The 25860-nt window shown below is 42.4% G+C and overlaps 1 protein-coding gene across 1 annotated transcript in view; it reads right to left on the reverse strand.

The window, feature by feature from the left end:
- Positions 1-8465: 8465 nt before the first annotated feature.
- The window catches only part of BMPER (BMP binding endothelial regulator), a 248508-nt gene continuing 231113 nt past the window's right edge, over positions 8466-25860 (reverse strand). Inside the window, exons 14-15 of the mRNA XM_032401800.1 lie at positions 21446-21576; positions 8466-9951 (exon numbers count right to left, since the gene is read on the reverse strand). Of these exons, the coding sequence (XP_032257691.1) occupies positions 9770-9951; positions 21446-21576 (313 nt within the window). The 3' untranslated portion in view covers positions 8466-9769. The remainder of the gene's footprint in view (positions 9952-21445; positions 21577-25860) is intronic.

The raw sequence follows: 25860 nt of genomic DNA on the forward strand, positions 1-25860 counted from the left end.
AATGTGAGAGACCCGGAGGGGAGAACCTCGAGAGGAGAACGGACGTAGAGTTCGGCTGTCGTGGGAGTCGCTGTCTAGACTTCCACGTGGAGATGGCGAGCAGGCAGCTGGACAGCTTGAGTCTGCAAGTGAGAGCACAGAGTGCAGAAGGGACCAGGCTCCTTGTCTTCAGTGGCCCCTGTGTCGGGGGTGGCAGGTGCCCCCCGCGTTCACGGACTCACCCATAGGACGAGTCTCCATCTCCCACTGTGCCCATGGCTGGTGACTCTTTTCCTGGCCCTGCAGGGGCAGCTGAAGAAGATGACAGCAGCATGTCCTGTCTTGGGATGACAGCCCTCCGTGCCTGCCTCACTGAAGTCTACCGCCAGCAGATACCGCGTCCTCGCCGCGGAGAAGCATCACATTTGAATGAAAGCTTGTCGTAAAACGTCAGCGCGGCCACCTCTGCAGAGGGACCGCATCTGATGGGATTCTCTTCCCTCCGGTAAGATCCCCCCCTGAGGTTTCAGGGAAGGAGAAAACAAAGTGAGATGAGGGGCAGTTGGGGGAGGTGGAGAGGATGAGCCGCTGTGTTCCCAGGAGCACCCGTGACAGTCGGGGCCCCAGCCCCCAGCCTGAACCTGGCTCACACAGACACTGCAGAGACAGGACACGGCTTTTGTTTTCACTTCCATTTAAGTTGCCCAAATGAAGACTGCAATTACTGAGCAGTTATACATTCCCTTGTGCTTCAGGGATGCTGTCCCTGGCACCTTTGCCACCCCCATTTGGAAAATTCACCCATAAAAGCATCAGACTCGCCTGCATAGTATGTGGAAATCTGCAAAGTCATCCTTTGTACAAGGGATAAAAGTTCACCCCAGGATACCGATTTTAATAAGGCGTAATTAGACCAATTTGTAGTAAGCTGAAGTTTTCACTTTGCAATTTGACAAGCAGCTTGAGCTGCCTTACTACGTTTTTATGTTCAAGAATTTCTGTATCTCAAACAAAAGGTCGAATGGAACATAAAATTCTCTCCAAAAGACTCCTAAAGGAGTAGTGAATTTCTGTCGTGTGTGTGTGTGTGTGTACTTTAGAATGTCTTTATTGACGATTAAAGGGTGATCTTGGGTAGCCATGGAGTCCAACCCATCACTGAGGTCCAGGAGGGCAGATCAAACTGGTCCCCCTCTCGTGAAAACCCTGCTAGCTCATGGCCCTCTTCCAACAGAGTCAGGGAAAGACTTCACAGTCCCCAATACAGCACACAAACAACAACTCAAATTCACTTGGCGTTCCCTCAAGAGATAAGCCTTGGGATGGCAAATAAATTTTATATATTATCCTTGGATTGATTGAATGACATTATCTTTAAGACATGACACAAAGTTGATTTTACTGAGTTGCACGTTGATGTCATACTCCTGGAATTTTATCCAGGACCATTAGAAGGAAAAGTTCTGTAAAATTCACCCATATGGCTATAGGGAAATAGTTGGGGCCACTGTTCATCAGAAGGGGGATGTGGATCAAGACACAAAAATAGAGAAAATGGAATAATTCTTTCTTCGGTGAATGTTTGACATCAGAAATTGTAGACATTCTATAAAAAAAACAAAACAAAAAAACAAAACAAAACAAAAAAACCCAGAAGGAATGTTCTACAACCAGAAAAGGTTTCAAAAAATGTTTCAAAGGGCATGTGGCAAACGGAGCCAGTCATCTATGGAGGTTGGGTCTACATTGCATCTATATTGCTGGAGCCAACAGAATGTCCTCCTGCCCTCTAACAATCTTCCCTTCCGATCTGACACAGTGCCTTCAATACCCACATTAGAAATAGACGACTGCTTAAAGATGTTAAATGCCAGAAGACTCACAATAAGAAAATGAAAATATGGTACCTAAAACTGATAATGCATAGACCTCAGAGCAATTTAAATATATTTTCCACAAATTGATTCTTGAAGGAGTGGGAACCAGGTCAGCTACATTTTTTTAAAAGTGTCAGGAAAGAACTAGAACGTAAGATGGTGCCAGGAGGGAAGGCCAGTTTGAATGGGGACCAGAGAAATGGAGAGAAGCCTGGGAAAACTCCATTTAGGGAGAGGAGAAGTAAAAACAAGGGACAAAACTGAGAGGTGAGAGGAAGGAGCCTCTGTCAGAGGGACAGGACAGCTGGTTTGAATTCCTGGTGAAAGGTCTCTGGAAGCTACATTGTGATCTGTTTCTCTTAGAGGAAGCATTGCCATTAGCCCTGCACTCTCTAACCCAACTGCTGGGATCTTTGGCTGGAAATGCTGAGATCCCATGGTCTGTGAGAGAAACCTTTCCTCTCTCTCCACTAGGGAAGAAGCATGAACAGAAAGAGCAAGGCCAGCCCGTCCTACAGGCTCGGGGGGCATCTGGCAGGACCCCTCCCCAGGCAGGTACACACTGGTACCCACACTGGGGTGGCTTACCTGGGGAACCTGCTCACACCCACGATTCAAGCACCAAGGAGGACCAGGCCCACATGATCCCTGACATCCAGCCAGCTCAGGCCATAAGGAGGCCAGTCCATCAGGAAGTTGGCTCCTGTCCCCAGCCGCCTGGACATCTGGATGACAGATCACAGCTTTGAAGGAGTTCAGGGGAGGTTTTTAGACATGGGGACTCTGTTCCCCTGTGTCCCCCGTCACATGCCTGACGACAATGTGTGTCAGGCCATGAAGTTCATAGGATGAGAATCTCAAAACTGGATTTTATTTCCTTCCATCTGTCTGAAGGCAACACAGATTAAGCTGCATCTGCGTGACTCCTGCGTGATGCGGCCCCTCTTGGGTTGTGCTGCAGAAAGGTACACGGGGTTGTACCTGTGGCAGGTTTGCTGTTTGCCTCACAGCTTCACCTGTCTCCTCCTGGGCCTCTCTTCCTCCACAGTAGAAAGGATTGTGCACTTATGCTTGGAGAATCAGAAACAAATGAAGTCACGTGCATTACTGATGAAAAGATAATAAGTGTCGTTAATGTGAGAAAAATAATATGCGTATACATTATTTAGACAGATATTTCCACACATTTGCTGTCACGAAACAGATAGTCCAAATGAGCGAGTCATATGAACAATAAATCATGGAACCAATTTCAAGGAAAACAAGTTTTGCTTAGGATGTATGCACTTAAAGTCAGCTAAATATGAAAACTTTAACATTCAATAAATTATATTGGGTAGAACTTGAATCCAAGGAAATACAAAATTTCCCAAATTTGAGAACAATTTTTATTTTACCCATGTTATTTTAAGACAAAAAAATAAAATGTGTATACCATACTGCTCCTTCATATATTTCCCCTCAGGGTAAAACCAAAGGAAATAAATAGCAAATTCAGAGAGAATTAATAAGGTTTCCCTTACTGCCCTCTCTATTCCCAAGCAAAAGGGTGAAGCTGATGGGTCCACTTTGATCTTCAGGCATGGTTGGGCATAGCAAAGACCCCCCAGCTCAGCTGGACATACCAGTTCCTCTAGGATGCCACTCTGGCTGCCATCTTTATCTCCTTTAACCAAAGCAACCCAACCAGTCTGTGGCCCGATCTAATGGCAAAGCAAAGAAGGGCAAGACAATCATGACATGAATTATGGGGGATCTCAATAGGCAAACCAAAACTGGTCTAAATTCACCTGTCAGGGCCCTTGAATGGGATAGCCTAGCATATTAACAGACCATTGGAAGGATTCTCCCTGATGCATCTCAGAGAATCACAGAATTAACATAGCTATGTGGATCCATCATGTAAATGAAATTGCTCAGGCTGAGCTGCTCTGTCTATGAAAACAGATATTCCCCAAATGTCATCACATGAAACAGAGTGGAGAATGGTTTTCAGCGTGATCAAGCAGCCTGTCCTATGTCCCCCCTGAAGTTTTCAGGGTGGATTGGAGTGGCAGATGCTGTGGATAAACCTGTCCTTTCATCTTCCCTTTCTTCCCACTTCAATTTCCTATCATAGCCAATTCTGAGAACAAGCGAACAAGAGAGTTAAGTGAACAAGAGAGTTCCCTAAGACAGGGTCCCCCTGGTCTGGCTCTGTCTTCAGGAGGGCAATGGGAATTCACAGTGAGGATCCTTCGATTCGCCTTCTTCCAGAAGCGTGCAGGTGATCCAGCAGAACCACCTCCCATCGCAGGCTCCCAGAGCAGCCTGCTCAGCGCAGGGAGGGATCTGGCCAGGCTTCCTGCTGCCTTCCTCACCCTTTCATGCCTGCTTCAGCACCCGAGCCAGAAGGAGCTGTTCAGGATCCAATTCTTTACATTATATGTCAGAACATGGTGAAAATGGCAATATAACAAATGGTATTGACACTTTCGGAGCCAAAGTGGAACTTTTTCATCACCACAAATATTTCCTAAAGCCCAAAATTTCGCTGCTGAAAGAACCCCTCAGAAGAATTACTTAGTAAGCCAAATTCCAGTTGGAGGAAGCAAAGAAGTTTATGTCAGCTTTTAAAGCATAAGCTGGATTATGACATAATGTGGCTAAAACATGACAAGACTGTTCCAACCAGAACTCTGGGTAAGCTACGTTCTCCAGGCCTTTTACCTGTTGGTGTGACCAGAGCTGCTGACACTGGTGGGCCCAGTGTTTGGACCCTAAGCCTCCCATATCCCCACCGTCAGACCACAGCCAACTCAGGAAAAGCTGTGGTTAAGTGTATCTACCTTGGACACTCTGTAGAAGCAACCAGAGCCTACAGGGTCTGAAAGATGCCGCCTCACTATACAGTTCAAGACTGAAGGTCCCATAGAAGCCTCTTCTCTCTTCCTTCCCTCTCTGGATACTCAGAAGACACATCAAAGAAACTCGAACACTCCTAGGTGCAGGAAGCAAAGAGGGCTTAAAACAAAATGCTCAAATTTCCTCAAACTCTGCTTGTGCTCACCCCATTAGAAATCAAGGGAAGTTTGCAAAATCTCTCAGAGCGTGTGAGCTACATTGACGCAACTCGGGAAAGTTCTGTGAATTTGTTATACCCCCCAAATACCAAAAAACCTGTTGTTCTCTGCACGCCCAGGCTACTTGCTTGCTTTTCTCCTTATCCATGCAGTGACTTGTGCCTTAAAGTGCACCATCCCTGCCCCGACCCACCCCCCCCCCCCCCCCCACGCTCACACCTCTTTGCAAAGAGTCTGTTCAGCCTCGTTAAGGAATAAGTAGAGCCTACTTAGCCAAGAAGGCTCATCTGAGGAGTCACTTTCTCTGGCAAACCTTCACTGATGTAATCCCAAACAGAAAACCCCAAATTGAACTTCCTGAGGCTCCTTGGCTAGCTTAGTTTTACCTCCGGTTTACCACAAGTCACAAGACCTAGACTGTGATTGTCACAGTCTTAAGGCCCATGTCTTCATCTGAATGCTCAGAATGTTTATGGAACTGAACCAAACACAACCTAAAGAAAACATTTTGATTTACAATAGAAATTTCTGTAAATCTGCTCCCCCCCCCCGCCCCGGCGCCCCTGCCAATGTTCCTTATGTGACAGACTGGCATCCATTGTTAGCTCCCATCACTCAAGCCCGAAACTCGCCTATTCATCATTCAACCTCTTACAAAGTTCTTCCCTTTTTATCCTAGTTTTGGGGGCTCATCACCTGGACTATCTCAGAGACCTCCCACCTGCTCTTTTCACTGAAAATCCCACCTCACTCCACTCACTGAGACAAAGCTCTAGTTACAGAAGTGCTAGATGCAAACAGCCCTGTATTTTTACCCCAACCCAGACAAATGTTATTTTCTGAATGCACTATGACATTAAGCACTTTGGGAAGTACTGCGACAAAGAATAAAACTCAGGCTTCTGGGCATGCACAGGAGGGCCTCCATTCACTGTGCTTTATTTACGCTTTCTCTTCACGCCACACCACTTCTGGTGCGGCCTTGGTGCTTTGTTCTCCCTGTACCTGGAACACACTTCCCGCTTTGCTTAACCAGGCTCACTCTGAATTCGCCTCTAAGGCTCATGTTTGTGCGTGGATTTCCCACGCTTCTCCCCCACATTAATCTTTTCAAAGCTGGCTTGCTCAAAATTAATCTGAAAGGGAACCACAGTAAAAATGGATCTCATGCAAGGTTTGTCGTTCAGTTGGTTTAATGAAGCCCAAAATAGCAAAATGGCTCTAAAGCCAAAAAGGCCCCCTTAAAGGACTAAACGTCTGGGTTCTTAATTCAAGGTCAACATAATCAACAGCACTGGTTTCTTTTCCTTCTTTCTTCATTCTTAGTCACTTGAACATTCTCAATTTTCAGAATTAAAATCCTGGTTTCTGAAAAGGGTTTTACTTCAGGATTTAGAATTGGAGACAATTTTTGCTTGTTCCTGAGGGTTATGTTTGGAGGAGATAGCTAATTAAAATATCTTGGCACCTGTCCCCTAAGGCATTTTCCTTCTCCCACACCAAGAGCCTTCCAGCTCACATCTTTAGTATTTGTCAGATCCATACGAATGTGAGTGACAAAGAGCAGAAAGGGAACAGAAACTCAACAAGGAAAAACTCCACACAGAGCTGTTGCAACCATGAGGCTTGGCTTGATTTTATTTATGTAAGAAAAATTTATTGACTACCTACTAGGTTATTTTTCATAATTAGGGTATTTATGGGTGTTTACAACATTATTCTCTAAACCTTTTTATATGTCTGAAACATGTCATAATAAGAAAAAATTTTCCAGTCAAAATGGTTTATCCATGCTCAACAAAAGCTGGGGAAGAGTCAACCACTGGGCTCTTCTCATTTCATTAGGAGATGCCCTTTCCAAGCTGGTGGTCAGACACTCAGGCAATACTCAACAAATTAACAGTGGGAGAACTTTCACTTGAAGAGTTGATGATTCTCAACTTTTTCACAAATGATTGCCGTTGTCAACATCCAATATTCATTTTTCTTCCAAGTTCAAAACTTTCCGTTAAAAATCTTTAAACATTCCTATTTTCACAGGGAGAGGGGAAAGGACTTACTTTTACTGAGCAGCAACTACATGCAACTGGAATCATAATTGTGCTTGTTTTTCATCAAGGGCATTTATCCCTCGTCAAGTTCAATATTCATAGCTAATAGCATAGTTAAAATAGGGATTCTATATGTGTAGATAGAGGGATATTAACCCATCTTTTAATTGTATATATACCATGGTGCCAACAGGAATTGCTAGCCTGGGTTATATATATTAAAGAGTGAAATATAACATTCTCATTTCAAGTTCTCTAACTCTGCAGGAGTTTGGCCTTGAGAACCCATTGAAAATATCCCATGTAAATAAGATGAGGCCACTACCATCAAAGAATTTGGTTAATCTCCATTATGATCAATCATTTGATAAAATCATTGTTCATCTATAGCCCATGGCCAAAACCAGAACATGGCAAACAGACCATTTGGCTCATTTCCCCATGCTCCCCCATCAGGGAGCTGCCTGCTTGGATTAGTAGGCCTGAGTAATCCTCTGCCCTTTCTGCCTTCTCTTTCTTCTAGGATAAGGAATGAAAAAAGTGTACAAACTTTAAACTAGCCATGGATAAAGGACATCACACAAACTTGTAATCAAGCCACCCAAATTGCCAGAGTTGGTCCATGAGGAAGAGTCTTCATCTCATTCACCATGGTCAGACATGATTAAAAATGCTGGGATAGAGGCTATTAAGCATTACCGGGTAGAGTCACTCACTCCTTGGATGAATCATGAGCAGTAAATAACCATCCACAATTTTCCTTTCTGCGTCCCTCTTTCATAGAGAGAAAACCCAGAGTGAACTGGAAAGGAATTTAAAAATAATCTAAAAGAATTAAAGATAATCTAAAAAGGAACCAATCAGGAGAGGTCCACTGATTTGCCCTAACCCTCCTTTCATTTGGAAATACATGAGATTATAAATGTAAGAGTTTTGCAAACTCCAAGTGTCCCAGATTTCTGTGCAAGTAATCTCACCAGAGGCAGGGCCTCACCAGAGGCAGGGCGTCTAGTTTTCCTGATTCTTAACCTTACCCATATGCTACCCAGCCTCTTCGTGTTACAGATGAGCAGAAGTGTGGCTCCAAATGCTTAAACAATGTGGACAAGGTCACAACTATACTTGGAACCCAAGTCCCCTAAAAAGCTCTCTTTCCAAGTGCAGCGCTAAAGCAATGACCAGGCTACCTCGCGTTCCAGATATTAAGATATTTAGGACCCACGGGAAACAATAACAACCACATTCTCTGGTGCCCCAGCCAGTCAATATTATACCCTGTGCTTTAGTCAGTTTACTCAAACAATTAGAGATATCCCAGTAAAGAATCCAAATTAATACTTAAGCTGTGATGAATATAGGTAAAGGGAACACAAATGTTGTAATAGGCAATGGCAATATGCTGATTGTTAAAAATTGGGGGATTTGCTCTTGTCTATTAATAGTACTCTACAAACATTAAGTATTGTAGGTTATATAAAATGTATCTAAATAAAGCTGTTATAAAATTGATGAGCCCAAAGTCAATATGGCTTATTTACGAAGTATAACACAGCACATCTTGCAAGAGAAAATGCCTTGTTTTAAATATTAAGCCCTTTATTTACTACACTGTAGAACATAGTATTTTTAGACATCAGTGGGTTTTGTCTTGTTGACATTTTCATTTATTCAACTGAAAACAAAAGTCAGAAAGCTCACATGATGACCAGTAGTAAATTACCAGTAAATTAGAGCAAGTACAGAGACCAGGTTTGTTTGGCCTGATGTTAAATCAACTGGTCAGTAAAGGCTTTCCTGCATAGTAATTATGACATACTAACAGTCACCAAATAGCACTGGGCTAGGAATCCTCTAGAAATAATTAATGATTTTCATTTTACACATAGAATAGTCACACAATGTAAATGGCTTACATCAACTCATTATATTCGCCCACCCTAAATTGCTCTAAGATTCAGAGAAATGGCTACTTTCTCACATGTTGTGCAAAAGTTTCTCCAAATATCTGCTCATGCTCAATAAAACCAACATGTCACCCAACCCTTCTTTAATCTCACTGTGACATATAAATGGACACATCCATCATACACACATGTATAATTAGGTGATTCAAGGAATATGCAAAGATGGCAAGAAACTATTCAATTCTTTGGTTATGCTCAACTGACAAATATATATTTCTTGGCAACTAGCCAATCGGTTTTAGAAATAATATTGGACTACGACCCAATAAAGTCTAACAACCTATCCCTTGCTTTCCATGCACCATTAGGGCCTGTCACCAATCACCAGCCATCTCTCTCAGGCACACATTCCTCTCCTTGGAAGCATGAAATGCCCCTAGATAACTTTGCCCTTCTTCAGAGAAACACATTTTCCACTCAACTGCAAGTCTTGATTCAAAGCTAAAATTAATGCAGGCAGGCAATTTAGGTTTCTTAGAAAACTTCTTAAAAATGACAAATGTGTGTGATGTTAAAGCCATCCAATATGTCTGCATGCTGCCTTATTAAATTACAAACACCTGGTTTATTTATACAATGTATCCAATGGCTTACAGGTTAGGATCCTAGAAATAATACATGTCTTATAGCAAAAAATATACATATAATAATCCACCTATAGTTTATATAAATGATGAAATGTTTCTGAATATATCTATATATCTATATATGTACACATATATACTCTGTGTGTGTGTATGTGAGGAATCAGCACACAAATACTACAGTCCTTCATTGGCTCTTCCACTTCAGTGTCAAGGACACCAAGTTTCAAAGTCTTAGGAGCAGAACAAAGGTCACCGCTGAGGACAAAGGACTGGCTTGATGCACCTTCCCTTGTGAAGGACCAAGTTCGCTGGACAGTGGCAGCCTGCAATGCACGGCTTATTGCATGGACCGATCTCGTTCCAGTTGTCACAGGTCTTGGGACATCCTGGGCCACAGGTATCATACACAGCCCCGTGCTTACACTGGGTAGCTGGAAAAAAAAAGGGGACACGGGTGAGACATGGCAACATGGCCGCGTCAGTTCAACCTCAGCCCAATGCCAATTCTGCAGGCTCATGTCACCCACTGCCCCAGCCCTTTCACAGCACAGATTCACTTTCGCATTTTAACAAAGGAATAACCAACCTCCGACCTTCCTCAGACACCTTGGGAATCACTGGCACCTGAAAAAACAACATCAAAGGTCCAACTGGTGGGCTAGCGAACTTCAAAATAAAATAAAATGGAGAGTTTTTTATTCCCAGAGAAGACAAACTATCCATTAGTGAAGCTACCAGGAAGTCTATGAGGTTATTTGGTTAGTGAGAACAGTGTGAAAATTCTGCTCCAAATAGTGCTTAAAGCTCTCAAGTTGTGATGAGCTTTTATTTTATGCAACTACATCAATATTCAAATACACAGAATTACACATACAGAAAAAAAACAAAAAAACCCTGCCAAGGATACGTGACATATTTTAATCATAGTGATCAATTTGAGGCAAATTAGAGCAAGAGTGGGATAAAAACCAAGTAAGGAAAAATGAGATGTGTACCTGGGGAGACGGAAGTGCATGGCTGGTTGGCCAGAGAATATAAAAATGATGATCTAGCCAAATCACAACCCATTTGCTATCCTTGTTTACTTAGAGCTAAAATGATTCTGACAATATTCTGAGAGTTCCTGAAAATTCATGAATAGATTTGTCAGAAAAAATACTGCAAACCTTCTAGAAGTTTTATGACATACAAACTTTCCTATCTGAGTTATTTCCAGGGACAGTCAAAGAGGTCCCCCCTCATTCTCGTGAATAGAAATGTTGACACGTAGGAATGTAGAAGAGGGACTTTCCAAGAGCACTACTAACAATCTAACCTTCATTTGACATCGCTCCGAACAAAATTAATAACAATGGAAGATGATCCATTGAAACACCTCTACTACAGTTTATGTAGTTTGCAAATTAATACCTCGTAAAGAATTACATAATTGTAAAACTGAAAAATTGAACTGATTTTCAAGCAAGTGCGCCTTATGCCCAATATTTCAAATTAGATATTTAGAGTTACCACGGAACGCTCATGTTTGACCATATCTAACTTAAAATAAGCTAATAAGAGCTCTCTCTGTCCCGAGTTCTGATAGCCAACCCCTCCCTTGACTGTTTAGGCCCAGGAATGATAACAGCCTCTCTGTTATGAGTTAGGGTATGATATAATAAGAAATAAATATTTAGTCTTTGTCCCTAGTTCCTGGCACACAGCTCCTAAAATCTGTGGAGCAGTGTCTTTGGTATGCTAATGACATGACTGGTGGCTAGGGGACCCTACATAGCTTCAGGATTGCGGGCTGGTCACCAGAAAGACCAACGCATGATTAGAGGGTTGCAACTTTCAGCCCCACCACCCGATCTCCAGGAACGGGAGAGGGGGTGGCTACTGAGTTCACCACCAGTGGCCAATGATTTCATCAATCATGCCTGCATAATGAAACCTCCATAAAAACTCTTAAATGACTAACAACAAGGTTCAGAAAACTTCAGAGCTGAGGAACATATCAAGGTACTGGGAGGGTGGTGTCCTTCCTCCACTGGGACCGAAACTCCTGTGTCAGGACCCTTCTGTGCCTTGCTGTACGTACCTCTTTTTCTGTTCATTTGTATCCTTTACAATAAACCAGTAATAGTAAATAAAGTGTTTTCCAGAGTTTTGTGAGACATTCTAGCTGTTAAGTCTGAAAGAAAAGGAGGATTGTAAGAACACCTCTCTCCCCCCTACTTTGCAGCCAAAGCAGACAGAAGTGAGGGTAACCGAGGGACCTAATACTTGCAGCTAGCATCTAAAGTGAGGGCAGTCTTGTGACACTGAGCCCGTAAGCTGGTGGAATCTGATGCTAACTTGGTGTAGTTAGTGTCAGAATTGAATTGAGTTGTAGGGCACCCAGTTGGTCTCTGGAACATTGGAGAATTGGTTAGTATCAGAAAAACCCACACACATTTGGTGTCAAAATATTGTGAGTAAAAACAGTTCATTTCCAGGGCACTGGGCTTTTCTTTGTTATTTTCCTACACCCTATTTATTCCTTTTCAAGAAGTCCATCTATTAAACTCACCTCAATTAGCAAATGTGAGTGCTCCATTTGTTTTCTGGCTGGATCCCAAGTGATACAGTAGATAAGTAAAAAATTACTACTACTCGTTAATGCTACATTCCCTAACATTACTGCTACCATGTAACTTTATTAAGTTGTTTCAGCTTTTCATAATTTAATTTTATTCTTTAGGCTACTCGGAACCTCCTCCAGGCAAGCCAAGCCTGAGACCCACCCTCTGCCTTGATCTAGTGCCATAATCTAGCTTGGTGAGTGTTAACTACCATCCACCCCATCTGCCCCTGTTCTGGACACTTCCCAACTTTTTCTCTCATCTCTCTTACCTGGATGAGCTGTCCCTTGACTGTATGCTCAGAGCACCTGCTGCCCCCCTCCATTCCTGCGTTTGCAACATGCAATTATAATCATAGGTTTCCTTGTCTTCTCTCTCTCTCCAACTAAATCTAGGCCACTAGAGGGAAAGGCTATTTTGTTTCTCTATTTTCAGCAATAGGGTGCTGTTTAACATGTAGTAGGTAGTCAGAGGACTACTGAGTGATTGAATGCATTGGTATATGGATGAGTGAGTGGGTAGAACAACATAACTCTTCCTTTAAATCTTGCTTGCTTTTCTGATAATCTTTTGGCTTTTGACAGTCCCATCAAAGTTTTTTTTCTCTTTTAGTGGCTAACAGAATACCCTATATATTGTTTATGTCTAATAATTTGGAAACATCCTAGCTGAACAGCATATTCATATACAATAACTATATCCCTGTGTTGTTGTGTTTCCACAGACCAATGGTGTTCAAAACTGAAAATTAGTATCATCAGGGAGCTTCCTGATGCCTGACATTCCCCCCCCCCCCCCCGCAAAAAAACCCTAGCCCAGATAATTTTCCCATGCAGTCAGAATTGAGAACTTATCCTATACACCAACCCTCACATTTATGCTTCCATCACTGCAGAGACTCATGCCTTTTTAGCAATTGAGAAAGCAACTATTTCCAAAGTGGAAGTAAGTGCACAGTGGAAGCTCCCAAGATTGGGAGCTTCCCAACATCTTCCACCTAAAACTCTACTGGAGCTCTTCCGCAGTCTGAGACCGCCCACACTCCCTTACTGATGGATTTAGGTCATCTACACAAGCATCCTTAACTCATCTCCCTACCACCTCTCCACCGCATCTGCACCCATCTTTTTACTTGCCACTCTGGTTTCTGACCCATCTCCTCCAGGAACTTGCTCTATTAGTTGTCCTTCTCATTGCACATTTATCTTCTTCTCTGTTGGCTCCATCTTCTAAATATTACAAACATTTTCAGATCAATGCTAATCTTTGACAAAAAAAGATTCCTTAACATATCAGACTTATTTTCTTCTTCCTTTTATCTCTAAATCTCAGAAAAGAGTTTACAGTCATTTTATTCAATTCCTCTGCAATTAATCAACATTAGTGACCTGTCTTTCTCACCTACCACTTTACTGAAGCAGTTCCCACCAAAATTTTCAGTAATGACTATATATACTGATACACTGGTTGGCCCCATCCTCCCATAACCTCTCCACAAAATTTTTGGCCTTATTTTCCACTTTATCTTATGATGCTGAACTCCCCAGTTCCTAACACCTTGAGAACACCTTCTCTCCTGGGCTTCTTTGCCTACTCTCTTCTTTCCCTTACATTGTCTTGTCTTCTCTCTCTCTGTCTTTCTATCAGCTACTACAGTGTCGTCTCTAATTTCTAGTTCTGATTCTCTTCCCAATCTCATCATTTTCCAAGTCTTAATTCAAGCGGCACCTCCTCCAAGTAACTTCCTGGATCTCTCCCAGAATATCCTTCTTCCCTCTGTACCCCAGAGCACTTTTCATGTTACAGTTATTTGTTTTAATCCCCAGTTCCAGTGCAGCTATAGTTCTTAATCAGAGATGCTTACAAGAGTCCCCTGAGGATCTTTTAAAAGGTGTTATTCCCCAGCCCCATCCCCTAAAGATTTGTGCTCTGAGTCTACAGTGGGGCTCGAGTAGCTGTAGATTTAAATAAAGAGTTCCAGGGGTGCCTGTCATAGTTACCAATGACAAGCACCCCTGGTTGAAGAGGGTGAACTGCTGAGGCCCTGATCCTGTGGGCAGAGTCCTTGTCTACCATGACCCAAGGTTCTGGCACAGGGCCAAGAACAGAGGAACAGCTTAATAAATGTTAGTGCTTGTTGGATGATGATTTAATCTTAATGATGCTCAATCCATCATCTCATTTCCCAGTGTGGATTACATTTGGCTGGCCTGGAGTTCATTTTCCACTCAGCTGCTTCCAGAAAGCCTCTTTGAACTCACTTTACCCTCCAGATAATTTGCTTCCCTTTAAATCTTGCAAGATCATTTGTAGGATGAAAACTCAATAGAATTTCCTCTTTCTCACCCATTATTCTCTCCTTTTCCCACATGCTCTCATAGACATGAGCTCTCTCATGTCTCCTCCTCTCTCTGACCTCTCAATTCTTCCTTCTAGCTCTACCACTTAACTTACTGATGCTCTGCTGTGACATTTCACCTTTGACTAACTGAACACCGATTATTTCCTTCACAATCTATGGCTAGAAAGTAGAACGTAGAGAATGAAGAACTACTAGAAAAAAAGGGAGGGATCTTTTCTCATTGAACAAATACCACTTGCATTTCAGTTCAAATTAATAAACCTCCCCCACATATCTGCCATGTGGTAGGCATTCTCTTAGGCCAGGGAATCAAATGTAAATAAGATACCATCTCTGATCTCCAGTTACAGGAGTCTGGGCATACAACCAAACAGGTAAAGGTGACATGTAAACAGATTCTTAATTAAATGCAAGAAGTACCATATTAGATCATGAAAGCAAAGTACCATGGAGGAGTAAGAAGGAGACATCAACTCCATGTTGCTGATGAGGGAGCAGAGGCTAGCTGAGGACAAAGCAGAAGCTGACACCCTACGCCCCCCCACCCCATGGGATATATGTAACATTCCTCAGACACTCCTGGCTGCCCTAAAGGAAAAACAAATGGTTAACTGATAGAGATCACATTCCTGTAGGACAGGAGTCTCCCTCAGTTTACAAATGTCCTAGTGATTTACAAGGAAGAAGCTTTCTTATCAATAGCCTAACTTCCAGAGACCCATAACTCAGTTTCCTGAAGCCCTAACATCACCCTCCCCTCCATAAAATTGAGGGAAGCTGAGGCAGAAGGAAATGTAAATAAAATTGAATTTCTTCTAAACCTGAAGCCCATTGACAAGGACGTGTGATAGGAGGAATGGAACATTCCTCCAGGAAACTCCCAACTGTCTTCCTGTTAGTGCCTCATTAGAGGAAAAAACAGCCTTGGCTTGACAATAACCAGGTCTCCAGTATCCTGAGAGTCTTCTTTGGAATATGACAGTCCTTCTGAGCACCCCCTTTGTCCTCACCTCCCCAACTCCTGAGTATATAATCAGCCACTCCTCAAGACCACAGTGCAGCGGCTCTTTCTGCCCATAGGTCCTGTCCCCGTGCTTTAATAAAATCACCTTTTTGCACCAGAGATGTCTTAAGAATTCTTTCTTGTTCTTTGGCTCCAGACCCCACACCACTGAACCTCACCTATATTCTAAAACTTGATCATTGAGAGTAGGTTAGCGTCAAGGAAGACCTCAGAGAACAGAGCCCACTTAGGTCTTAAGAGGTGAGTAGCAACTGTCAGACAGACTGTGGTGGGAAGAGTTGTCCAGGAAGAGAGAAGGCAAGGGCAGGATGTGGGCAACAAACTGCCTGGCTCAATCAGGAAACAAGGGTCTCAATTTGGTAGGTGGGAGCACAGAATCTGAGGAGGGAGACACGGGGAGACAAAGGTAGACAAGTAGGCAGGGGCTCTAAGTCTTGGCAAAGGGAATCTTGGAAGGGTCTTAGCTGGGGGATGACATGATTAGGGTCCTGGGTCCAAACTGATCATCAACTTTTATATGATCCTAGAAAGTGAATACTGACTCAGACCCTGTTTGACCCTTCTGTGAATTCAAAGTTATTTCTAATATATAACAGGTAAAAGATAATTTTTTAAAACCTAAACGTGATCAATATGTACATATACATTTAAAAAAGGATTCATCTGGTTAAATTAATTTTTTAAAAAACCAGCAAACTACCAAAGTGATTAGGGTTGGCATGTATTTATTTTCAAGGGGGCACATAAGCAGCCACTGGGTAATGCATACAAGCAGTCTTTTGTGTTACTTTATGTGGTAACCCATAAAAGCGCTAGATGTTGGCTTTATTAATAAATTCAATAAGCATGGCTCTGTGCCCTCTGGAACTCAGCTGTCTCCATGTCTCCCTACTGGGTGTTGAAGATCACCATACTGACTTTATCTCCTAAACTGTTATAGGAGGCATCCAGTAACTAGCCAAGGAAAAGCTCAATGTGTATAATGAAAGCAGTTGCTACAGTGAAGGGGCTAGAATCACCTGGAATTTGTAGGAAAAAAAAAAACAAAACAAAACAGACGAAAAGGCTCACAGAACCCAGCAGACTATATGATGTGCTACAGAAAGATACACGCCACTTTGAATATCCCAGCACCTTTCCCACTTATAAGATGTATTACTGAAGGTGCAGTGATGATTAGCATCAGGTACAGGGAGGTGGCCAAAAATCCGTTAAGGATGGCAAAGTGAGATGCAGGAGCAAGATCAGAGCAAAGTTACCAAGTAACAACCATCAGTGACAAGACACGAATAGAAATTAGAGAGATCTACATAACAAATGTTTGAATAAATTCATTGATGCTTATGTAAATATGCAAATAAATATATATTCATATTCAAATATATTTTTCCAATGCTCTTGCAGGTCTGTTTTCATAATGATGAACAACAGAAGTTGTAAGGCAAATTGACCTGGGTTTCATTCCCAACTTACTCATTTTGAGCTCTGTGACTGGCAGCCAATCACTTAAATATTCTAAACCTCAATGTCCTTACCAGTAAAATGTGGGTAATAGAATGTTACCACATAGATTATAATGCAGACTTAACAAGATAAAATGTCATAAAAGTACTAGTATAGTCCTTGGGGCAAAGAAGTGCTTAGAAAATGGTGAATATTAATATAAAGGGTCATTATTAAACTTTTATTATAGACCTTCATGATGGCCCACTGCCAAGTGTATTGTATTCGGTAATTCACATGCTAAACCTCAGTGCCCTCAGTCCTTTCAGCCACACATACGCTTCCTGCTGGTAGTCATGATACTGCTAAAATCCAGTCCAGCCTTGCAAATGTCACTTGCTCAATCAGAGTTTCTTGCCTGCCTGGCTTCTTATCTGTTCAACTTCCAAGCTTTTTATTCTGGAAAATTTCTTTTCTCTGTATTAAGTGGCCTTAAGTGCTGTCATAAGTCAAAAGATCTGGGAGCTAAAAACAAGGAAAGAGTATCCTTATGGTCTTCAGTATTTCTGATCAATTGGAACTGGATCTACTGAAAGATGCTGCATGTCTCTGTAAATTTATTTTTCATGTACCAGCTGCCAATATGTGAAAGCTTAGTGTGTGTGTGTGTGTGTGTGTGTGTGTGTGTGTGTGTGTGTGTGTAAGGGTTCCCTGCAACTGCACAGAGTTATACTTCACTCAGATGGCTCCATTAATTTTTAAGTGGTAAATGGAAACTTTCAAGAGCCATATTACTTGTCCATTAGAAAAGTAATATTAGCTCCTGAGATTCGGTCCCTGAAATCAGGATGCTGGGGGAAATGTGTAGTCCTCAAATGCAGTGTGTGCACTCAGATGGTGCTACATAGAGCTCCAGGCCAGGAAGAGAGTGTTCCTAGACTGTGTATCTAATATAAGCCTTACCACAGCACCACCACAGCTAATAAAGTTTATAAGGTTCTGCAGAGTTCTAAACGACAGAGGATGGATGCATCGGGCTTGCCTCCATATATCTTACTCATTTTCTGGTAGATTCGAGGGAAGGAGGACTCAAAGGTGAGAAAGGGAACCAGGTGTAGTCAAGATGAACTGAAAGGGCTGGTCCCTCAAAAACATCACCTTTATTACCCTACCCACCCCACACTGATGCATTAGGTGAGAGGTAAGCCATTTCCTCTTACTTTTTAGAAGCCTCAGCCACACCTTACTATTGCAATAGGGAAACTGAAGGATTTCATAAAAATCTACTTTTTGCTCCCTTTCCTGCTTCTATTCTTGCTAGGACCTGCACCTCCCACGCTACACACGTCTTAATGTAAGTCCTCCTTGTAAGGGACGAGGAGTTCACTATTTCTTTGGAGTCTTCCAGCACAATAGGTAATGTCTAAGGAATTATGGGGCAAAGTCATCATGTGCATATTCCAGACCACTAGCGCTAGACATCTCAAGGATGCCAAGACACCCTGGTTCCAGGGAATAAGTGACTCATGATGGACACCTGGACCCTGTCCTTGTTCTGACCAGTTCCTATATGCCTGAGAAGACATGTGCACCAGACCACAATTGTCAGTAAAGACTCCAGACCCCACCCAAAGATGAGACTCATCCTCCATTCCCTTTCTGAGTCTCCCAGATGCTCTGTCTGTCTCTTCTCTATATATACCTTCAATAAACTCTGCTCTCACTTCCTCCTGGCTCATGTTTGCTTTCCATCCTGTGTGAAGCCAAGGACCTTCTTTGTTGGTCCTGCAGGATCCCCTCTGGGTCCTCTGGTCCAGCCTGCCGGCATTACTATGAGTTATTTTTATCAATCAATACTCCTTTGACAGAGAGGCACTCTTGCTGTGGAAAGTGAACTCAGATACAAAGATCGGACTTGGGTTTGTGGAGGAGAGAACAAATTCCAAAAGAAAAGTCAGAAGAACGTAAAAGGGCTTGGTGCTTTTCAAGAACACAGACTAGTGATTTTGTCAAGGGGCAGCTTGGAGAAGTTTTAGTAACCCCAAAATACCTGGCATCCTACCCCCTCAAAGCCACCCAAATAGGCATAAAAATTAACTCAGTGGTTTCTTTTTTTTTTTTTTTAATTATTATTTTGTCACGTTAGCCACCTTACAGTACATCATTTAACTCAGTGGTTTCAACTCTGGCTGCAGGTCAGAATCACCTGAGAAGGTTTGGTTTGGTTTTGTCTTGATTTATGTTGTTTTAAGATTTTATTTATTTGAGAGAAAGAGCACATGGGGGGGTGGGGTAGAAGGAGAAGAGAATCTCAAGCAGACTCCACGCTGAGCATGGAGCCTGATGTGGGGCTCAATCCCAGGACATTGAGATCACCACCTGAGCCAAAACCAAGAGTCAGACACTTAACCGACTGCCCCACCCAGGTGCCCCTCACCTGAGAAGTTTTAGAAGCTACAGAAGGCCAGTTAAAGCAGGCTATTTGGGCATGGGGCCCAGGCACAGGTTTCTGGTTTATTTTTTAAACTCCCTAGTGACTCCAGTGTCCAGCCAGATTGAGACCCACTGCTCAAACAAGATTGGGGGCGCCTGGGTGGCTCAGTCGTTAAGCGTCTGCCTTTGGCTCAGGTCATGATCCCAGGGTCCTGGGATGGAGCCCCGCAACAGGCTCCGGGCTCGGTGGGGAGCCTGCTTTCCCTCTCCCACTCCTCCTGCTGTGTTCCCTCTCTCCCTTGTGTCTCTCTCTCTGTCAAATAAATGAATAAAATCTTAAAACACACACACACACACACACACACACAAAAACAAAAAAACAAGATGGCCTTGCACTGAAAACACAGCTTCAACGCGATTCTTCTTGACCCTCCTTCCAACCAGATGACCATTCGTGTCCTCCACCAATATAGGCATTCTAGAGTTAATAGTGCCACGAATTGCCTTCTTTTCTAATATGAGAGCTAAGGTTATTAGGATTGGTGTAGAATTAGTAACAACTCCAGTCTCTTCATTCCAGGCAAATCTGGCCCTTTTCAGAAAAATGTCGGCCAACACTTGAAGTAAGTGATAAATATTCAGTCATCTCATCTTCAAATCTAAATAGCATCAGCTGCTTCTATGAGTTGGACACTCTTCCAGATGTTTCATATATATATAAATATAAATGAATATATATATGAATATATATCTGTATCTATATATCACGGATGCTTATCACTCTGTTTAATAGATATTATTGTAAAATTCCAAACCAGAGCAGGAATCTCTCTTCTTCTCTCCCTGTACACTGCCTTCATCTTAACCCAAGCCACCATGGCTCACCACCACTACTGTAGCAGCCTCCTGCCTGGTCACCTGCTTTCAATCTTGCCCCAGCCCATCTATTCCCCCCCACAGTAGCCTGGACACAGGGTGATCTTTGGAAAGCAGAAAGGGCTTGCTTAAAGCCCCCCAGTGGCTCCCACTCCTCTTAGAATAAAGACTACCCACCTTCCCAAGACCTGAAAAGCCCTGCATGATCCAGCTCCTGCTTCTCCTCCACCCTCATTTTATGCCCTTGCCCACCGTGCTTGAGCCACACTGGCTCCCTTCCAGTTTGAGAGCATGCTATCTTATTCCTACTTTGTGGCCATCAAATACATTTCTTCTGCGTAGAATGCTTGCCCTGACTCCCTTCGATCCTTCAAGACTCAGCTGAAATGTCACAGCCTCAGAGAAGCTTTCCCTTGTCACCACCTAAGGAGCCACCTACTCCCTCTCCATTTGCTTTCTATTGCTCTGCCTTATTTGCTTCCTTCATCCCACTTAACATACTTAGCAATTATTTGTTGTAGAGTTACGATTTTTGTCTCGTTCTCCTTTTGGACTGCGGGCACCTCAATGACAAGGGCTTCTACTCTTAGAGTCACCAGAGTACCCGCTGTGCTCAACACAATGCCCAGCACTTAGCCACTGGGTAAGAAATAGTTCTTGAATGAACAAAGAAGTCCATTTTCCAGATCTCAAATAAGCCAATTAACTTGCCGGAGATCAAAGAGCTCTAACAAGGAATATAGAAATCTATCTCTCAGAGGCAAAAGAACATTCTGCTAGGGCTTAACAATATTTCTCTTTCAAAAAAATCACACTTATCCTGAAGACCTTAAATGACTGTAATCATCATGAATCTTCTTTGCTCCACACATAACCTAAGCCCCAGCTGTGATTGTCCACGTGCTAAGTACATCCAGCTGGTAGCTTGAGGTTGGGAGGATTTTGCAACAGTGGAAATCCTTAAATTGTTCAAATGTGCTTGTCACAAAGCATTTCTCTTAAGTGCTTTCTATCCTGCCTAGTGGGAAGCCCTTGTATTTTATCAAGTTGCAATCCAGTTGGACTACTGATGGAATTTCCCTTTGGCCAAGAGGGGATGTGGCCCACATCAGCAAGTCTCTTCCATTGCTATTTTGGGAGCTGTAGGGAACTTCTGATGGATGGATACACCAGGAATTTCTCACCTGCACAGTTCTGCTGAGGCTCCCAGTGGACACTGATGCCCTCTCTCTGGCAGGCCCGGGTATACGCCAGGAATGACTCACAGTAACAGTTTTTATGGACTGGACATTCACACATGTCTGTCACGCAGGACCTAAGGAACCCAACAGAAAGAAATGAACATGTAAAAATATCAAATTATCACACACCCTAAATATGACTTGCAGAAAGGGGTGGGTGGATGTCAAACCTTGATTGGCCATTAAAGATTGCTATTTTAGGTCAGAAATCTAAAAATGGCATAAAAGTTCTGCATGAAGCCTTACTGGGTATCTCTGAACAACATGATATTAGGTTTCTTTTCTTCTAGAGCAGGACTGTCCAAGAGAACTTTCTGCAATGATGGAAATGTTCTACAATCTCCACTGTCCAAAGCAGTTCTACCACCCATATCTGGCTATTGAACACTTAGAATGCATCTAGTGGGTGTGAGGAACCAAATTTTTTATTTGATTTAATTTTAATTAACTTAGATGCAAATAATCAATATGCCTAGAGGTTACCATGTTGGAAAGGCAGCTCCTAGGCTACAGTCACCATCCAAGTGCTGTCATTTTGTGAATAGCTCTAAGAATCATAGTTTCTACTTCAATATAACCAAAATAGTGACCAACTTGATGAAAGTAGAAAATCCCAGGATGAACCATGAGAGGCTATGGACTCTGGGAAACAATCTGGGGGTTTTAGAGGGGAGTGGGGTGGGGGGATGGGTTAGCCCGGTGATGGGTATTAAGGAGGTCATGTAATGCGTGGAGCACTGGGTGTTATGCACAAACAATGAATCATGGAACACTATATCTAAAACTAATGATGTAATGTATGGGGATTAACATAACAATAAAAAAATTAAAAAAAAAAAACTAATGATGTACTGTATGGTGACTGACATAACATAAATAAATAAATAAATAAATAAATAAGTAAATAAAAGAAAATCCCAGGGCTTTCTGAAGACATACAATTAAGATTCACTTTTGCAGTCACTTGGAATCTTAAGTTTTTTGAGAAACACTGAACCTCATTCTTTAGAATGTGGGGTGATAAATTCCAAATAAAGCAAAACTTTCAAACTCCTCATTAGACTGAAAGATAAAGAAGATTGAGCCAAGGTCTTCATAGCTTAAGTTTAAATATGGAAATGATGGGCCAGGACATCAGGAGAACTGAAACGGACTCAAATGTAAACTAACAAATTTTCAAGCACATTAACCTCCAGGACACAGTAATGAACTTACATTAGTATGTCCTATTACCATTTACAAAGTGCTTGTGTCTGTCAATGAGTGCTACACAGGACAAAACAGAGTCCCTATTTTATAAATAAAGAGGCCATTTTACAAATGAATAGATAGGCCCAAAGTCCCATTAAAAAGTGGCAAAAGAGTGAATTAAATTACATCCTCCCACACTCAGGCTCTTCCTTTCATGCCATAGAACCATCTTCATCTTCACCTTCCAATAAGTTCGTTCCCTCCCAGTTTAGACTTGACATTTATGCATGAGGCCCTCAAGATTAAGAACATTAAACTACCCTTATTTTTTTTTTTTTCATACTCTTGTTCAGCGAAAACTCTTCCTTATAGAATCTAATTCCAGGCTGAAAGCAAAAACAAATAATAATAATAATATTCAAGATTACAAACAGCACAGATGATCTTGAAAAGTGACCAGGAAGTGATAATCCAATGTGAATACACCAGCATTTTCTCTTGGTGTGGGACGTGTGTACACATCAGATTACAGAGAGTGGCCCGCTAGCTCTGGGTAAAGGCTGGTGCACTGCCTACTTGGAACAAGAATTAGGTGCAGAAACCATATTAAAGAATCAATAGACTCACCGTATACCCGCAAAGTTATAACAGCCCAACCCTCAAGAACACAGCCTTGGAAATATGAACTAACAGGGACAAAAGAGCAACTGTACTGAAACTTGACGAGCCTCTTCCGTGTCATCAAGTGAGAAATTATCTGATGACTGATACTTCAGACAGAAAATTATTTGATGACTGATATAGGACAGAAAAACAGATCTCTCTCCTCTCTGAAATAATAAAGACTATATTTCCTTTTTTTTAAGATTTTATTTATTTTAGAGATAGAGGGAGAGAGAGAGGGAGAGCGGGATGGGGAGGAACAGAGGGAGAGGGACAAGCAGACTCCATGCGGAGCCCAATGTGGGGCTCGATCCCAGGACCCTGAGATCATGACCTGAGCCGAAGTCAAGACTAAGGTCTAACTGACTTAATTGACTAAGCCACCCAGGTGCCCCAAGACTGTATTTTTTAATACCTCTTCCCACTTGCATTACAGAAACCTTGTGAAATCATGCTCACTCGCAAACCCTTTCCCGTACCAGACACAGTGCTGTGTCTTTAAATTCTTGCAGAGCCTCCAGGCTTCCGAGAAAAGCCAACTAAAGCCTGTTCTTAAAACAGCCTCTAAACATCTGAGGACCAACACTCCTCAACACCACTGCCTTTGCTGTTTTCATTTTCGTTTCAGACCAACCCACACCCATCACACTCCCGCTCAGCTTAGACTTCACAGAGAGGCTTCGGCTGCTAGTGCTAACCTCTCATCCCTGCCCCCAGCTTCACTCCCTGGGGACTTCCCTGGCCTGTGCGGTGCTGGTCTCTTGGGCACGGGTCCCATCGACGCGACGGGGATGCAGTGGGACCGAGTGGGCCCGATGAAATGATGGTCCTCGTGTGGGAACAAGGTGGTCTCCGCATGAGGAAACACATCCTCTGATCTGAAAGAACAACTACATCGACTCCGTAAAACTGTGTAGACAGTGAACAGAATTTAATTGGTTTGGGTAAAAGAATTGTTAGTGAACGTTTTCCTTCTTTTCTCTTTCCTTCTACTGGTTGTCTTAGGAAGCTATTTATACAATTTAAAATAAACTAGGGACAGCTAAATCCAATTCACCGAGACTGTCGAGCGAAAACGTGGAAGCCCACATTTAATGTGGAAGCCCACATTTAATAACCACTGCATAGCCGCCCTCCATCTCCACAACAGGCCACGCAGGGCACACACACAGTCCGCAATGGATCTGCCCTTTAAAACAAAGGAAGATTTGAGCTAATTCTATTTCTTAGCACTCATGAGGAACAACAACACCGGAAGAAAAAACATTTGTCAAAGCCACCCTTGGCTTGAAATATTTCACATATATTTAAAGGCTTGGGAGATGTGTTTTGTCACAGAAGTTAAAACTACAAGATGTCCTTTTTTTCCACTTGTCAAGCTGATGCTTTTTTACACCAGATCATACCCAGGGTTTGTGAGAGAATGGAGAAAGAGAGGGTCCCTACTCAGCTGGCAGAGCAAACAACTCTTAGCTCTTACGTCGGGCATTTTGCTACCGTCGGCTTGTATGTGGACTAGCTCATTTAGCCCACACAGCGACGGGGGCTGAGGCACGTCTTATTACTGGCCCACTTTTGGGGAAACCGGAGCTTGGAGGTGTTAGCTTGCTAAAGGCCCCATGGCTGACTTCAGATCTGGAACTGCAAAACCAGGACTGTGATTCAGGTCTTTCTCATCTCAACCCCCATATTAATAAAAACTGCATTAGAAGGTCTTTTTAGGGAGCAATTTGGCAATACTAATTAATGGCCCTAAGGAAGCTCCTTCCTTTGGCAGGGAAATTTCACACCCAAGAAAATAGTAATGCATGTGGACAAAGACTCTGTATATAGGGGTTTTCATCATAATGCTATTTAAAATGAAAAAGAGAGCAGGGGGATAACCTGAATTGCCTGTAACAGGAGCTAGTTAAATACATCTAGGTGACCTTTATATCCTGCAGACATGTTTTTTAAAATATGAGGAAACATTCCAGCAGGACTGATTGAAAAAGAGCAAAGCTGTTTCAGTACTGTGTGGTCGCACATAAGAAGACAAAAATAACTGAAAACAGATAGGCCCAAATGTTCACAGCAGTCAATGCGAGGTGGTAGAATTGTGGCTCTTATTTTCTCCATATCTGTATTTTCTACAATAAACACATACCACTTTTCTAAAAAGATAAAATCAGTGTATTTTTAAATTGACGAAAAGAGTAACATGAGACATATTAGTATTTCAGTCAGAATGTAGGGACTAGAGCGAGAAAAATAAAGCATAAAGAATGAGAGGAAATTAAAACATCCATTCATAGGTCTTAGTTATTAAATATTTCTCCAGCTAAAGATTTCCAATCTGTGTATCAGAGGCCTCCTGACACAGGCTTTGATTCTATTCACTGGGTGTTATCCTCAGACTCCCACCTCATTGGTCAACTGATGCTATGGATTTGACATCCAAATGGTTGGAATGGATAATGGGATAATTGGGCATGAGTCTGCTAGAAGGAATTTATTGAGAAAAA

This window comes from Phoca vitulina, unplaced genomic scaffold (assembly GCF_004348235.1).
Source record: "Phoca vitulina isolate PV1807 unplaced genomic scaffold, GSC_HSeal_1.0 scaffold4, whole genome shotgun sequence".
NCBI classification, from domain to species: domain Eukaryota; kingdom Metazoa; phylum Chordata; class Mammalia; order Carnivora; family Phocidae; genus Phoca; species Phoca vitulina.